Consider the following 17,544-nt stretch of genomic DNA (forward strand, 5'->3'; position numbering starts at 1 on the left):
TGTGTTCAGTATGCGTGCACACACTCAGGGATCAGCTTCAAGAGGGGAGGAGGTGAAGGAGGGAAGAAAAGGAAGAAGGGGGGAGGTGAAACTCCTGGATCTCACTGTTCGAAAAGAATCACTGCTGGATATTGTAGTGTAGTGGTTGGCAAACACAGGATGGGGGTTGTTATCGTGTGTGCGTGCTCTTACTGGAGCTGAGCCATTGGCACTGCGAGCCTCTTCCATCTTCTGGATCCTCCCAGCTAATTAAATTAGCCCTCTTTTTTTCCTTTCAGCAATAGGATGCTGAGATGTAAGCCAACAAAAGGCTGGGAGAACACACTGCTTTACTGTGTGTGGAGGCATTAACTGAATGAAGATAGCTGGAAGCCTAGCTAGGGCTCTCAGACGTAGTTGAGCCTGTCTGGGGCTGCTAGCTACTTAACATTCATCCATAATACCAGGCCACGGGGGATTCAGAGTGTGTCTGTCTCGGCATCTTTCTCTGTTGGCTCTTTTGAGTCAGTTTGGGCACCCCACTGAAGTTCAGGAGTGATGAAATACATTACATTAGGTCTTAAAGATTTAATCTTGAATATTTGTGATTAAACCATCAGGAAATGCTTGAATAACAAGTGTAACTGTCAAAAACTACTAATCTGCTTCATCAGGAGTGTGTGACTGTGGTTTAATCCTGTGTTATTGACAGTAGTCTGACAACATAAGCTGTCATATCATGGCATTGACGTTTACTAGCTGAGCCCCACCCACTTTAGATCAATGAGAAGTTAACAGTTAAAAGCAAAAAACAGAGAAATCTCCTATATAAATTCAACCAAAGATTTCCAAGACATGTTTTAGGGCCACTGGTCATAGTTAGAAGCTGATTGAGGAAATTGTTTCATTTATCCAGCAATGTTGTAGTTTAGTCCCAGACATTATTCTAGCTTATCCCTTACTTCCTTAATGTTCTATGTTCTCAATGCACACGACCAACATAACACAACTAAGTAACATTTGCCTGTTACGTTTTCTCCATGTTCGACCTTGCTGTTGTAGTTTCCATGACAGTGCATGCATTCACCCCCCCGCTCTGTGCATGGTGCCTCTGATAATGGTTTGTCCTTGTGACCGCACATTTATCGATGTCCTGTCACATCAAGTAACACTTTCTTTGTTGACACAGATCCATTTTATGTAATGTTCCGTGTGCTGGTTTCGTTTGCTTTTTACATCTTTTCCACATTTTACGACTCAGATGTTGCACGTTGACCTTGTAACCCTCTGCCTCCATGCCTTCAGTCTCAGCACTGGCTCAGCTCCACCATCTGCTTGGCTTCAGTGTTTTTAATAGGCTCTGATGCTTTTGTGTTGATTGGCTTACGCGCTTTCTTTTATCTGGCACAGGAAGCATTTGCTTTACTCAGATTGGCAGCAGTTTCTGATCAAGCTTTAAGGATCACAATAATTTGATAAATTGAACATCTGTTTTTCTTGAGATACTGTTACGGAGCTCATTTGTGCCGCAGCATAACTGACATTCAGCTTCATCACACCAATATCTTGTCCCTAAGCTGTCCATAGTTGTATGTTACTATCACCCCGAAGCCCCAGCTTCCACTCACACTCTACCAAGAGTTAATGCAACATTTTCACATTACTATACTAGTGGAAAACTAAAAGCATCAGCTCTACTGACTCTAACCTTTCCATCTGGCTGACCTTCCTCTCGAGCTGTTTGATCCTTGTTTTTGGCTCCAGCCGCTTTCATCACACCAAGGTCAAATCGGAGATCTTGTGTGCTTTTTGCATTTCATTTAGCCTTACTAAAATCAAATGTGACCCGGCTTCTATAAATATGTAACAAGGTCACAAAGGTGCAAAAATTGTAGCGCTTTGCAAGCTGCTTCACATTTAGACAGTAAGGTCAGTTTTTTTATTGATTACAGGCATGCTCTAACAGCTATTAGCATGCCACCCACAGTTAGGATATCTAACTAATAACAATTTTAAAAATGATGGTCTTAATTAAACTAACTAATGTTAGCTTTGATGTGGTTGGCTTGTGAACAGGAAGCTAGCAGCGGCAGTAAAGCTGGCTCAGTCAACCCACGCCAATGGCACCCTGAAGGGCTCTAACAACCCCTCCCAGTCCTCTCAACCCTCAAGCATCTTCCCACAATGGTAATCACCCTCCACAAGGAAAACAGACAACACCTCAGCCATGATGACAAACAAAGTCTTTGTTTACTGAAAGTGTTCTGAATGCTAATGATGTCTGGTGGCCCAAAAGTGCTTTATGATGTCATAAAACTCCAGACTCTTTAATACACGTTAAACATGCAAGAGCAATGTGAATACTTGAAAAAAAAGGATAATGCATTTGTGTCGTGTGTAATTTCACCATTTATGTGACCACTGTGTTTCCACATTACAGACTGTAACTTGTGTTCTCAGCATGCCTCTTCCCATACCTGCAGTGTTCTGTGTGATTTGCCAGTCTTTGTGTCTGTACACTCATGTGTTGATAGCTTCCCGATAGCAGCAAGTCCTTGAGACATGGATGTCATTTATATCTACCCGCCTACTTAAGTGTGCAGAATCTTTAGCGATAGTGTACCTTTGCATTTATCCAAAGGTTTAGTACCACATTTACTGAAGGGCAATTTAAAGAAGTCATGAGTAAAACACGCACACGCTGTGATTTATATGAGCTTCTGATTCATGCTGTTGACCCTCCAGGATGGCATCTGGGGGTGATGGCCACCGGCATGCTCGCTCCCAAACCATGCCCATCATCAGGGGCAAGAATGCCCTCACCAACCCCAAGCTGCTGCAGCTGATGGAGCCAGGTAACAAATACTCTGACTGAGGTCACAGTGAGGTTACTTTGATGTATTTGTTATTCATACGTGCTTCTATTTCTAGACGGCATTCAGGATGGGGACACGTTGAGTCCTACAGATATTGAGGCGAACATGTCCACAGAGGTCGCCCTCACTGTGCTGGATGTACTAGAGCTGTTTGTTCAGCATCAGAAGGTCTGTGACCATTTCATTTTATACAACCCAAAAGTAAAGTTAATACCACAAAGTATTACATTGTACTTCTTTAGAGAAATTTATTTTTTTAAGCCACTTATGTGGAAATGTGGCTGTCAAGAAGACACTCTAAAGGAAGGAAATGGGGAAAATAACTGAGGTATACCAAATTGCACAAAAACCGTCCTGAAAACCAGTGGCAACAGGTCTTATTGAGTGAAATGTTTGGTTCATCTTCACTGATATGTACAGAGGTAGTCAGGAGGCATGGTAAAGAGGAACAGTGAGTGTCTACAGCCACGTGTAAAAAATAAAAATAAAAATAAACAATGTTGAGGCTCTGTTGTGGATTAGAACTGCATTTCAGTTAGATTAAGTTTGGATTGGCCTCACCACAACCTGGACCTCAATATTACTGAAGCATTGTGGGATCGTTTTAACAGAAATGGAACAAAAGACAGTCAACATCCAAAGAAAAGCTTTGTAGACACCTGAAGGACTATTACTATTACTACTTTTATAAAAAATTTAACGATAGGCTAGACAGTGAAACTACTTTTGGCTGCTCCCTTTAGCTCTGTATATTTAATTTGGCAGTTTTTTTTTTGTTTTTTGTTTTTACAATAGAAGTCCTTCTTGATGCAAACCTGATGGGGATTTGTCTGCTTCCATCATTAATGTTTCACTCAATAAAAGTGGGCATACCAAATATTGACTTTCAAGCAGAATTTGTATAAATTCCATTGTTGCCTTTTTTACTGTACTTACACATGTCTGCAGATGTTACAGTAAACTGTTACACCCATTTCCCACTTTCCCAGCAAAATATAAATAAATGTGAGGTGGCTCAAGTCTTAACACATTTCATACACATTCATTTCATACATACTGCCACCTAGTGTTTTTTTAAAGACTGCATTGAAGTTAAGTCTGGTGAAACATGTTTTGCTTTCGTTTTCTCACATTCATCCAGAAGCAGCTGTTGCAGGACGATGGACAGAACACATTGATGAAGAAGGTGCTGGACACCTACTTGCTCTTCTTTCAGATCAACCAATCAACTGCTACTCTACGGCATGTCTTTGCTGCACTCAGGCTTTTTGTACAAAAGGTCCGTAAACCTTTCTTTAATCGTTCAACATATCATTGAAGACTCGAGTCATTATCTTATGGTTAGTTTCGTCTTTCTCTTTTTTCTGTAGTTTCCCAGTGCATTTTTCCAGGGTAAGGCAGACCTGTGTGGCTGTCTTTGCTACGAGATCCTCAAGTGCTGTAACCATCGATCCAGCTCCACCCAGACGGAGGCAGCTGCCCTGCTGTATTTTTTCATGAGAAAAAACTTTGAGTTTACCAAGGGAAAGTCGATCGTTCGCTCACATCTGCAGGTCAGTTAATATAAAGAAGTAAAATGACTTCATTTGAGTTTTATGTACTTTGCGTATCACCGTTTCATGGCTATACTGGCCTGTCTCTGCTACAGGTTATCAAGGCAGTGAGCCAGCTGATAGCAGATGCTGGAATCGGAGGCTCGAGGTTTCAACAGTCTCTGGCCATCATAAACAACTTTGCTAATGGAGATGCACCACTGAAAGTACAGAATTCCTTAAGCTTTTAAAACACCTTTTCTATCAATAATTATCATCAGTCGTGTACTTTATATTTAATTTTACTTTCATTTTCTACAGAACACACCGTTCCCTGCTGAGGTGAAGGACCTGACCAAACGGATCAGGACAGTTCTGATGGCTACAGCACAAATGAAGGAGCATGAGAAGGATCCTGAAATGCTGGTGGATCTGCAGTACAGTCTGGCCAATTCCTACGCGAGCACCCCTGAGCTTCGACGCACTTGGCTCGAGAGCATGGCCAAGATTCACGTCCGCAACGGGGATCTCTCAGAGGTTCGAAATGTTGCATTTTGTCAGGTTCTCGGGCTTCAGAAACATCGATAATGTCACATGAAAGTATCAGTTTAAAAAACATCTAACTTCTGTCTTTCCCTCAGGCTGCTATGTGCTACATCCACATCTCAGCCCTGATTGCTGAATCGTTGAAGAGGAGAGGTTAGTCCACACTTTGCTGCCACTTTTGCCCTTGCGAGCTTTTTGCAGCATAGTTTGTGTGCAAATATCTGTTTGCAGTGCAGTGAGATTTTTGTATATTTGTGCATCTCTGCAGACATGCTAACTTGAGTTCATCCAATCACATACAGCAGCTTCTCACAATGGAATACTTTTTTCTCTTTGCTATCATAGTCATCAAACCTTTGAGGCATCAGTCCTTCATACATTCACTGTTCTTGATGTGTATGCCTGAAAGTGAGGACAGTTTTCATCTGAGAACTCATGGGAAATGATGTTTGATTCCTGTTCCTGTCCTGTAGTAGTATAGACCTTTCTTTTATATTTAAATTCCATCCTCCTCTTAGATTGATGTCCACACATTTTCCTGTGCTTCACGTTTTTCTGTGTGTGCATGCTTCCTCGTGTAAACAGCTTGTATCTGCCACTCAGTGTTTCTGACGTCTTTTGCGCATGGCTTTACTCACTGAGCCTGTGGGCTAGTTCCTAGCATAGAGTACCAGCAGTTCAGCTGCTTTGTGAGCCTTGTCCGTGAGCATAAAGTGGCAAAAGCAAGTGGACATAAACTTTGTAAACCTGCTCCTCCTCCCCTCCTACCAAACAGGCTACTGGAGCGCTGACAAGGCCAGGATGTCCAGTGTGTCCCCTGAAGAAAGCCCTGTCTATAAATGTAGCTCCTTACTAACTACCTCCCGAGATCCAGACAGTGAGTGTGTGCGCCTGGGGGTCCGCTGGGTGGTGTTGGGGTTGGGTAAAAACATGAATGTAGAAACAGAAAGACCTGAATGTGGTTGGTAGTGAGTGTGCACTTATATTTGTTTGTACCTTTTGAATTTTTTTGCAAGCTCTGGATATTGAGTGGCGGACATGATTTGGATCAAAGGGACATCAGGTTGTCCGGTGGTGGTTTAAATTTGAATCACTTTTCTACACGGTGTATTGCATTTTGCAGTAAATTGTTCTGAGGACCACTGTTCTTGCCTTGATGGCATGATCTTGTGCCAGGTTACGTTTTACTATCACTGTGTCTGTTCACACAAGTCTCACAGGATATGATGCTCAGTGTCACAGGGGTTTGATGTGAAGCACACTCACATTTGCTGTTTTTGCAAAAACTGAATGCTTGACTGTAAGTCTCGTATTTTCTTGCAAGACTGTGATAGCAGATGTATTTTAAGCATCTATACGTGCGTTTACATGCCAAACATAGCACCAACGATAACGTGTGATGTCTGTAGGAAGTATGCAAGTGTGTGTCTTTTTAGTAATCGTGCCCTGATATCACTTTCACTTGTTTGACACACCAGCATCCTTCTCCATGGGCTGGGCAGCATTTATGTGCATCAGCCCTAATGTTAAAGAGGAGGGAGCCATGAAGGAAGACACTGGTACACAAGACACGCCATATATTGAGGTTCGTGTTAGCCTTTTTGTCCTGAACAAAACCATTAACTCTGTTGGATTTAATCATCAGAATTACTGTTGCCGGTCAGACTTTTCTCTTATGTTCTTCGTGCTCTCGTTGCACTGTGTAGGACACCCTGGTGGAGCAGCTGGAGCTGTGTGTGGACTATTTGTGGAAATCGGAGAGATACGAGCTCATTGCTGACATCAACAAACCTGTAATTGCTGTCTTTGAAAAAAGAAGAGATTTCAAGGTAACGGCTTTTACCCTTTCTGTGTAAGCGTGTGAAAAAATGTGCAGTGTGAGCTGCGTATGAAATTATTTGTGTGTTTGTTTGTTTGCTTGTGCCTACAGAGGCTATCAGAGCTGTACTATGACATCCATCGCTCCTACCTGAAGGTGACGGAGGTGGTGAACTCAGAAAAGCGTCTCTTTGGGCGCTACTACCGTGTAGCTTTCTACGGACAGGTGAGTGTTTGCTTGAGCTTACCTTCACAGACTTTTAAGATACAAAGGACAACGAACAGTCACTGTAACTACACGTTTAACAAATACATCGGAAACACTACTAGGTGGTGTGTTTTTGCACATAAACTTAACTACGTGTGTAGAACTTGATCAGTTCTACACACATGTTATAATAGAGATATAGATTTCCTTAACTGAAATCTATGGAAAAAAAATTCTGCAACTGCAAAGACAGAGGTAGAAGCATATATATCCAGCTATCTATATGCAGCTTTTATGTCTTGTTGACTATTGAAATGGAAGTTATTTAGTTAATACTTTAATTTACAATTATTCTAATGATAAATTGCTGTTTAATTGCAAAGCTTCTTCCCATCAGTAAGCTTGTGATCATTTCTTTCTTTGTTCGCATACCACCACGTGTCAGTGCCAGAAATCGCAAAGGTTTGGTAAATAAAAGTGAAACTGTCAGGATAGCTAGTCTTTTTTGTAATTTGGATAACTAAACCTTGTAGAAAGCTTAATATTGAATTCTACTTGGCCCTGGGTTCATCTTTGAAGCACTGGCTTTATCTCCAAAGGTGCATTGTGTGGTTTGGGCTCGGTTTTTACAAACCTGGCTGCTTTACACAGGATAGGTGTAAAATAGTGAGACTTTCAGATAAAGAAGAATGCAGTACCTGGTCAGTGAGGCATGGAAATGGAAACAGGACACTAGATTTGTTTTGACTGAATCAGTGTCTTTAATTTCTCTATCTGCTTTTTTTTCTTCTGTTTTGTTGTATTCTGTATCAAGAATATGGTAAGTTTTGTATGTCCTTGATTTTCCATTTTCCTCAGTGCTAACCACTTTTACCTTTCTTCTCCTTTTACCACTATTAACATCTGCTGCTCTTACCCTTTGAAGGGTTTGTCTAAGGCTTGCTGTGGCCCATTTCACTTCCCATTAAGCCCAACAATGAAACTGTTTCCTTCTTAAACATTAAGACGAGCTGATATCACAGAGCAACAGTGAACCAGAAGATAAGATTTACTGAATCTCATTCACCCTTGGCATTTGACTCCAGTGCCGCCTCCGCACTCCCTCATCCAGAACTTAACACTGGTACCCTGTTAGTGTTGAGAAGTTCTAACAAAGTGACAAAGTTTTTGTATCTGAAAGCACAAGTGACTCAAGAAACCCCAAGAGAGCAACATCTAATGTGCTGTGAAAGCAAAAGCAACACATCCTATGAATCAAAAATAAAAGACTACATACACACCAAGCCAACCAACATGTAACAAGCTTCGCTGATTAGTGTGTGCATATGTGTGTGTTTGTGTTCTGGTAGGGTTTCTTTGAAGAGGAAGAGAGCAAAGAGTTCATCTACAAAGAGCCAAAGCTGACAGGGCTGTCGGAAATCTCCCAGAGATTACTCAAACTCTACTCAGACAAGTTTGGAGCTGAAAATGTCAAGATGATCCAGGACTCTAATAAGGTATCTTACAGAATTTGGCCATTAAAATGAATGAATTAACATCTGTTGGCGCTGCGGTGTGTTGCTTATGTGATAATATTGTAAAATTCTTTGCTAACAGGTAAATCCTAAAGACCTGGACCCCAAGTTTGCTTACATTCAGGTCACATATGTAGTGCCCTACTTTGACGAAAAAGAACAATGTGACAAAAGGACTGACTTCGAGAGGCATCACAACATCAACCGGTTTGTATTTGAGACACCGTTTACGCTGTCAGGAAAGAAACATGGGGATGTGGAGGAGCAGTGCAAACGGCGCACCATACTGACTAGTGAGTATCTCTTCTTTGTTTATATCTCTGATAGATACATATTTTTTTGAGTCACCAGAACATACATTTGTCCTCTTTCTATTACTGTATCTGACAGACTGTGTGTGTGTTTTTCTGTTCTTTAGCAAGTTCCAGCTTCCCTTACCTTAAAAAGCGCATCCAGGTGGTGGAGCAGCAAAGCACAGAAATGAATCCAATTGAAGTTGCCATTGACGAGATGTCACGTAAAGTCTCTGAGCTCAACCAGCTCTGCAACATGGAGGAGGTGGACATGATCCGGCTGCAGCTAAAACTGCAAGGCAGTGTCAGCGTCAAGGTGGGGATTCTCCCAAACTATAGATACACACATTTTACATAGGTTACTCTGGTGTTGTCTCACTTGATCATCTCCATCCAGGTGAACGCAGGGCCCATGGCTTATGCCAGGGCATTTTTGGAGGAGAAGAATGCTAAGAAGTATCCAGACAACCAGGTCAAACTTCTGAAGGAGATTTTCAGGTATGATTTAAAGTGTTGAGCTAGCTAACAATGATTTAGTCCACTGTCAGGAACCGTACAATGTAATACTATTTAAGTTTCACTAAAAAAAAAAAGTTAAACACATATCAATGATCAGCACATTAACATAAGTCAAACTTAATCCGCCCCCTGCAGGCGGTTTGCAGAAGCCTGCGGTCAGGCTTTGGATGTAAATGAGCGACTGATCAAGGAGGACCAGCTGGAGTACCAGGAGGAGATGAGAGCTCACTACCGGGACATGCTGACTGAGCTTTCTGGGATCATGAATGAACAGGTCTCACAATGCAAAGACTAATGAGTGTCCAGACTATACTGCCATACATTCTTTAATTTATTTGTTGGCAGTTCAGTTGCATGGCATACTGAGCACCCTCTTTTTTTCTTCATGCATTATTTTTGGAGGCAGTTATTATTTTCGTGGACATCATCTTCTGTTGCAACCTTTTCTCACACTGCTGCTTTTAAAAGCATCCTTGCCTTCCATTCATCTTCTCTGCCTAACCACTCCCTGTCCACTCTCTGTAAAACTGCTGTCATGTCATCAGATTTCTTTACAGAAAGACATCTTTTTCGCCTTTATACTTGCTTAACTCACTTTATTGTTACCTGAAATCCCAGCTCCCAACTCAGGAACCAAAGTGCCAGACTTGATATTTGCTCGCGTTTACATTTTTCCTATTCCAATTGCAGCTTTTTATTCTTATTCTTGTGCAGATTCCTCACACAAGACAACCAGGAACAGAAAGGCACAGCACCTACTGAACGGCCAGTAGACTCGCCATAAACATTTTGTCCCAGTTTGAGCCTCAGAGTGACTCATTTGATTGTTTCCGACCTTTTTTTTCCCCCTGAAGCAGTTGGCTAGTGGAACTGTGACTGATGAAGAGTGTAGAGGACATTAAGGGAAGAAATGTGTAGACTGTGGTTGTGGTAGTCTGTAGTCCTGTTGTTGAACTTTGTCTACAGTAGAGAGCAGACTGCTGGACTGTTAGCTGCTGTACGTTTTGATTTAAAAGACTCGGTTCGTGTGTCGTATAGATTTCCCTGCCCCCTCAAGTGATTACATTTGCTTACACATTGGCAGACAAACCTGCAAACAAATTCAAATGCACACAAACACACAACATGCGCCTTCTCTCCACAACCCTGACCCTTTAGAGAACAGTGACCTTACTGAGCTCGAGGTGCGTTCAGCTGTATGAAATATAAAGCTCTCTGGTGCATTTTGATTACAGTTATTTTTACATTTTTCTGTGGAATATTACTGAATTTCAAACTATTAAAAGAAGTCTCGCAAGACAACTAATGTGAAAATGGCAAATGATTAGATTACAGGTTTTAATTAGCCAAGAATGTGAGGAGTTGAACGCACCTCCAGTTCTTGTTTGAATGTAGAGCAGCTCCACATTGCTACTTTGTATCCTAGCTAACGATCTGGAAATATCAGCTTGCCAATTTTCAAATGGAAACAGACAAAAAAAATATGTTTTGTAACATTTTTATAATTGAAAATTCATTGTTACTGTTATTATTTCCTGTACTGTTTTAAATTGTAAATAAGAAATATTAATATTTAAAAATGTTTGAAATGTTGCTTTTTATAAAATATACAATATATAAATTTGTTTAGCTGAATAAAAACAAACAAACAAAACTAAAGTTTTATGTATAACATTTAAATAAAATTTTGTTAATGTCCAAAGATCATGACTATGTTTAAGTAGCTTAATTTGTTGTTGTGAGTCTTTTGTTGTTTTTTATAATTGCACCTTACATTATGGTTACAGGTCCTCTGCTATGTTGTATCTGTAAGTTTACTCATCCAGTCTGTGTCTTGGCTGTAAATCTGCACAGCAGCCACTCATATTCTGTCTTGCATTGGCCTGAGACCGGCTAATTCATTAATTAGACATTTTAAATTAGCAAACTCAGGCAAAGACAAAGAAGAAGAAATTTTTTTTTTAACTTTGCTCCCTGGTGTTATAAACAATGGCTCTCTTTATCACTTATGTGTGACTATTATATTTTTTGTGTGTGTTTCCCTACATCTTCAATGTTGACTTCATATATTTCACTATAACCACATCTTTTCCAAATCCAAATATTTCTTTCCCCTAAATCAGAGCATTTTACTAGTTTTACTAACCTGGGAAACACAGCTGGCACTAATCAAACAGACGAGACATTGGAGAAGCAAAACAGAACATGAGTACAGCGACAGAAGACTACCAAAGTAAAACAGGAAATACAGGGAACACACAATGAGACGCAGATGCACACAGAGACATGACTGGGGAAGAAACACAGGGCTAAGACCAAAACATGAACAGGACCAAATACTAACTAAGATCACCAAAACTAGAAATATTGAGTAAACTCAATAGAATAAGTAAACAAAACCAGGAAATATAAAATACACCGAGAACATAATGAATCAAAAGACACAAAACACTGGGTCAACGACCCAAGTACCCTAACACTGATGGCTACATTGTGATCATAAAGGCATGGACATGGTACACCACAATACTTCTTAGGTAGGTAGACTGTGGTCTATAAATAATACTCTTTGGTACAAAAGGTTTAGAGTATTAGTAATTGGCTCTTATTAATCTCTGTCTCTCTTCCACAGTGTGTCTTTGTCCTATTTTCCTCCCCTAACTCTAACCGGTCACGACAGATGGTCTTCCCTCTGCTGAGTGTTTCTTCCTATTAAAAGGGAGTTTTTACTTCCAACTGTTGCCAAAGCACTTGCTCATAGGGGCTCATATGATTGTTGGGGTTTTCTCTGTTTTCTTTGTATTATTTTAGGGCCTTTACCTTACAATATAAAGCACCTTGAGGCAACTGTTTTTTGTGATTTGACACTATCTAAATAAAATTGAACTGAAAGGGCCCAAAGTGTGCAAACAAAATATCCCCACATCATTATACCATCAGCAGCAACCTTCTGTTGTCCAATTTTGGTGAGTGAATTGTAGCTTCAGTTTCCTTTTCTTAGCTGACAGGAGCGGCACCCAGTTTCTGCTGTTGTAGCTCATCTCCTTCAAGGCTTGACCTTGCCATGTTTAGAGATGCTCTTTTGCATACCTTGGTTCTAACAAGTGGTTATTTGAGTTACTGTTGCCTTTTTATCAGCTCAAAGCAGTCTGGCCATCAACAAAGCATTTTCATTGCAGAGAGCTGCCACTCATAGGATGTTTTGTCTTTTTGAATAATTCTCTATAAACCCTAGAGATGGTTTTGCAGACCTTTTTAAAAACTATTATTCAGTATATAATACTTCAACACAGCCTGATATCAGACAACTGTCATCAGCAGTGTTAGTCAAGTTACATGAAAAAAGTAATCAGTAACTAATTACTGATTACCTCCCCAAAAAAGTAATCCCGTTACTTTACTGATTACTTATTTTCAAAAGTAATTAATTACTTAGTTACTTTTTAAAAACACGATTTACAACCTGAAGAGGTGATAAAGCGATAGATCTTTCAGCCCAATTCTACTTTTTCTACATAATCCATCATACAAAATGTAATCAAATGGAAAAGTCTCTTTTTTTTTACTTGTTTTATCAGTTTTAATCTTTTAACTTTATGCATCAAGCAAAAATGTAATTATATGCAACATTCTCTGACTTGAATAAATTAGTTTAACATTTAAACCTATTTTCTACACATTCCAGCACATAAAATAAAATTTTTTTTTTTTTGCGTTTACACTCACTCTTTCAAATAGATGCAAGTAAAACACAGCAGAAAATAAATAAAGTCAAAGACTCAGCAGTCCTGTTGCTCTATTTTCACCTGTAAAGCAGGACTGGGGTAGGCGGAGGTTTACCCTGGTGCAGGTGTGCCGCGGTCAGTTGAAGAATCCGCGAGTTTCTCTGTGAGTTTCCCATTACATCGGTGCTTGCTTGGAAGTTTAGGGTTTTTTTTCGCTGTAAAAAGAAGTTTTCTTCCCACGCACGATGGACGCTAATGTTTTTGTCACTTTTTATGGAATCAAACTCAAAGTAAGGTCAGTACTTCCACGCTTTAAACGCTGCACGCTCATACTCTCTCCCACAATCGATATGTGATCCATTGTTGATCTGCACACAGCTGTTGTCACAAACGTCGCACTTGCTTACGTCACTGTCGTGAGACATTCTCGCAAAAAAATCACGGTTTTAGTAACGCAGTAACGCAGCGTTCCTACGGGAAAGTAACGGTAATCTAATTACCGTTTTTGCAATAGTAATCCCTTACTTTACTCGTTACTCGAAAAAAGTAATCAGATTACAGTAACGCGTTACAACTAACGCGTTACTGCCCATCTCTGGTCATCAGGTAGAATTCCTTGATTTAATTCATAAGGACACTCAAAAGCTATACCCACATAGGCAGTTGAAATTAAGTAACATAGACACATACTCTCACAAATGCATCTGTCAGTAGAGTGTGTTGCACTGATTTTAGCACAGTTTAGGGTATAAAATTGTGGTTGAGGTTTCATTGAAAGTGACATGGCATTAAAATTTAGTGTGCTCCCACAGTGACCAGTTTTCCAACGGATCTGATGTCAGTTTTTTTCCACACTGGGTATAATTACTGACCATGCAGAGATAAAGCAGCAGAGTGGTTCTTTACTAATTGATGCTAAGCCTGGGGTTTGTACACGGCACATAAAAAGAGGTTAAGTGGCTCTGAAAATGCAGTTGGTGGTAAAAGACAAAATATTGCCTTTATTTCTCTCTCACTCACTCACTCACTCACTCACTCACTCACTCTCCATCTCTTTCTCACACTTGTCTGTTGTTGTTATCGCAGTCTGACAAGACAGCTGACACATTTATGTCTGTCTCTTCACACTCCCTCTGTTCCACACCTGAGGTGCAGCAGATTGAGTTGCACTGACCCTCTACAATAAGTCCTCTACACAAACTGTTTTTCTGCCAGCCAATCGGCAGTACTCCCATCCTCAGTCTCATCTCTCTCACCTCCCGCCTTCTCTGTAGCCTATTTTGTGAACCAGAAAGGGGAGCTTATTGGGTTTCTCTCCTCCACAGACTAGTTTATGTGTGCCTGTCTCCGTCCCAGTGGCCTAGACTCTGGGAGGCTCGGGTTGCCCTGAGCCACCACCATTCAGTCCAAGTCACACATGAGAAAACCAACTGGGGCTCTATTTTAATTTGTTAATTAGCTAAACACCCTTCCTTACACCACTTGTATATTATGGATTATGCCATTTTAAATTATGTGGGTAACCTCGGTTTTTGTTTGAGTCGGGCCAGCTAGGGTACACGTGCACTCACAGACTTTCTGGTCTATTTATAAGGGATCACAACCTGTTGCCACATGAGCTCTACTGGCACACCGGACCATTCATCCTGACTATGGAAGTCCCACTGAGTGTAATTTGCTGAAATTTTCTTTGGAGTGCATCCTGTTGCATTTCATGTTTGTTGCTTCTCTTATTATTATCATCAAACACCTGCTTTTTTTCTACTGTCTTTTTCTTCAAAACTGCCTGCAATTTCTGGTTTAACCGCCTTCCTCCCTTTCATCAAACATGCATATTCATGAGACAGAGGATCATATAGCCTATTAAATAGACTTTAATTAATATCTGTCTTCTGAGTGAATTTGCTCATATTGAAAAAACACTCACACTGTCATTGTGCAAATAATCAATTACACTTGTTTTTTTTAAATGCTCTGCTCTAAATGATCTTATGCATCAAAATCAGGGCACACACACGCACACACCAAAGAAACAGAACAGGCCCCTATTCAGTCTCACTCCAAGATTTGTCTTGGCTGACAGATTTAATTAATATTTCAGGGGGAGGACATTGTAATCCCAACAGAGAAATGACCCCCACACAGTAAAGCTGGGATGCCAAAATCATTCGTACACCTTAAACATATAGTTGCTACAAATATTATAGGCACAAAAACGATGTCAAAAACTCCTTTTAAGTGCCGCTCTAGCTTTTGTGCAGTGCACAATTCATTTCCGACCCCTGCTTAGTTTTCCTGAAACCGGACGCCGGGTGTGATGAATAAAACATTCTTTGTGTGCTGCTGGATGATCACCGGAGCGCTTTCAGGTGTACAAGTGGTGAAAGGCGATGTAATCTTCCCCATAACAAGATCTGGACCGAGATTGACAGACGCAGAGAACCTGGAAAGCCTCTAAGCAGGAGGACCACAAAAGCTTTGGGGACTGCAATGATAAAGCCGCAGGAGCACAGTGAGCTTCTACTGCGCGACTCCCTGCCGGTGTTTGGGAAGCCGTGGTACTGGCAACGCAGCAACAGCACCATGGAGAGCACCCGCAGCCTGGCGCAGGTGATCATGGAGATGCGGGACGAAATCAAGAAGCTGGAAGCGGAGAACCGGGAGCTGCGGGGAGACTTTGGTCAGCGTTCACTTGCAGCCATGCCAGGAGAAGCTAGTCCCGTGTCATCAGCAGTTAAGAAGCAGGCTGACAAGGATGATAACCCTTATGTGAACCTGAGGCGAAATGCGTCTGCGCCAGTCCTGGAGGGACAATACAAGGGTAAGAGGGAAGTCGAGTGGGGCATCAGACTGAGTTTAAACTAATGAAATAGTATGATAGGCTATCTCTTAGGGTTCTTTATTATATTAAAATTTACTTTAAAACTAGAAATAGGGCTCATTATAGGCTCGTTCTGATTCAATGGTCATCCTTTTTTAAGGAGATTTGAGGAGATTCCTTATTCACAATAAATGCCAACAACGTATCTAAGGAAAAATCAAAATATGTTAATTATAGCCTTTTATAATATTCGTAAATTTTATATAAACTTTAAAACGTAATATTTAGAGACACCTGAGAACATGACATTACTGTTTCCTGTCTATAGGCATCCCTGCCCTGTAAAATAAATAAATAAATAAAAATCTTTCAATCCATCATGTTTGTGCTGTTTCACAGAAAACACTGTGATGACTGTTCGGAGGTACTCTACAAGTTCCAACCTGTCTGGTGTGACTGTACGGGATGGAAGGATTAACAGGGTCCGGCCAAGCAACTCTGGTTGGGAAAGACTGCAAGAAGAAATCCAACATGGGAAAGGTGTCTTCGGTAACTCAACAAAGGAAGATGTGGGAAAAATTACCAACCGGCACTCCCTGCAGGAATATGTTCATAAAAACAGGTAGAGATAAATACTATAAATGCCCCAACTGTAGCTTTAAACAAATATTCATCTTAAACTTGACCTCACAGAGGCTTTAACTACTGTTTCCATTAATGGCTAATTTCAAAGTACTTTGTTCATTGCTTTGCCTCAAAAGGCTAGTCTTTATACAGAATCTCTGAAACTGCAGCAAAATTATTCTTGTGTTTTCTTTGCACCTTAAGGTCCAAGGTGAAAACTGTCACCTTCCTTCTACCTGTGGATGACATTTACACCAGTCGACCAGCTCTGACCAAACACCAGGGGGATCCTAGACTGTCTGACCTGGATTCCATAACTGAGACGGATTCTTGAGAAAACAACCAGACTTTAAACGAGGCAAAATTCAGACATGAACTGAGCCTCTGTGGCCTGCGACAGGTGACAGGTTGGCCTCTTCATCTAGGCCAATGTAGACTGGGCTCTTAGTGAGTGAGCCAGCAGACCGATTTTTATCACACCTGACCACACAAACAGAAGACTCTGGTTACAGGTGTTGTTTTCATGTGACCATGGTCAACAGTGATGAAGCACAGAGCCCTCCGGAGCGAGGATCAGATATCTGGTCTCTTCACCTGACCCCGGGTGTTGCTTGAGAGTGACACACACACCTGCAGGTGACAACCCTTTTACGGACAGCTGTGGTCGCTGACTCAGACCTCATGAGCGATGTTTTATTCATTATTTATTCATCTTGGTTTCTTTTCACAATGTAAACTGAAGAAGATGGTCAATGGACCTCCTGAAGATGACCTGCTGTTCCTGAGCATGTATTTTGTTTTCTCAAAACCAAATCACAATCTTTGCTTTCATGTATAAAAGTCTTCTTAAAAGAATCCAGTGTTTGGATTATTTATATTAAATATAAATGGTATGAAAGTCATGTTTAAAGGAGACTGTTTTATTATTCCATAGATAGATAATCATTTCTCAATAACATGAAAACATTTTGCTTACTGTGCCGCTGTCACTGTGCAGGGCAGACACAATTAAAACTTCTAATATAAGACGCATGAGCTACAACCAAAGCATATAATCATTACTTGAACTTCACCTGCAACTTCAACATT

At 40.7% G+C, this 17,544-nt stretch overlaps 2 protein-coding genes across 8 annotated transcripts in view; both read left to right on the forward strand.

The window, feature by feature from the left end:
- The window catches only part of dock10 (dedicator of cytokinesis 10), a 64,512-nt gene extending 53,520 nt beyond the window's left edge, over positions 1–10,992 (forward strand). For 4 of the 7 annotated variants that reach the window (XM_076873206.1, XM_004543705.4, XM_076873205.1 and 1 more), the window contains 18 exons: positions 2,056–2,166; positions 2,725–2,834; positions 2,911–3,023; positions 3,997–4,134; positions 4,226–4,408; positions 4,504–4,614; positions 4,709–4,924; positions 5,029–5,086; positions 5,709–5,810; positions 6,412–6,518; positions 6,640–6,762; positions 6,864–6,977; positions 8,309–8,455; positions 8,556–8,766; positions 8,892–9,082; positions 9,164–9,264; positions 9,421–9,559; positions 10,000–10,992. In XM_076873206.1, the coding sequence (XP_076729321.1) occupies positions 2,056–2,166; positions 2,725–2,834; positions 2,911–3,023; positions 3,997–4,134; positions 4,226–4,408; positions 4,504–4,614; positions 4,709–4,924; positions 5,029–5,086; positions 5,709–5,810; positions 6,412–6,518; positions 6,640–6,762; positions 6,864–6,977; positions 8,309–8,455; positions 8,556–8,766; positions 8,892–9,082; positions 9,164–9,264; positions 9,421–9,559; positions 10,000–10,047 (2,323 nt within the window). In that variant the 3' untranslated portion in view covers positions 10,048–10,992. The other 3 variants (XM_004543709.4, XM_076873208.1, XM_076873210.1) reach the window with 3 other exon arrangements.
- Positions 10,993–14,400: 3,408 nt separating this feature from the next.
- LOC143421945 (coiled-coil domain-containing protein 195-like) lies at positions 14,401–17,343 on the forward strand. The gene is made up of 3 exons (XM_076892005.1): positions 14,401–15,831; positions 16,231–16,453; positions 16,660–17,343. The coding sequence occupies exons 1-3, from the start codon at positions 15,501–15,503 to the stop codon at positions 16,787–16,789; spliced, it is 684 nt and encodes a 227-aa protein (XP_076748120.1). The 5' UTR covers positions 14,401–15,500; the 3' UTR covers positions 16,790–17,343.
- Positions 17,344–17,544: the final 201 nt, after the last annotated feature.

The sequence above is a fragment of the Maylandia zebra genome, linkage group LG14 (assembly GCF_041146795.1).
Source record: "Maylandia zebra isolate NMK-2024a linkage group LG14, Mzebra_GT3a, whole genome shotgun sequence".
NCBI lineage: Eukaryota > Metazoa > Chordata > Actinopteri > Cichliformes > Cichlidae > Maylandia > Maylandia zebra.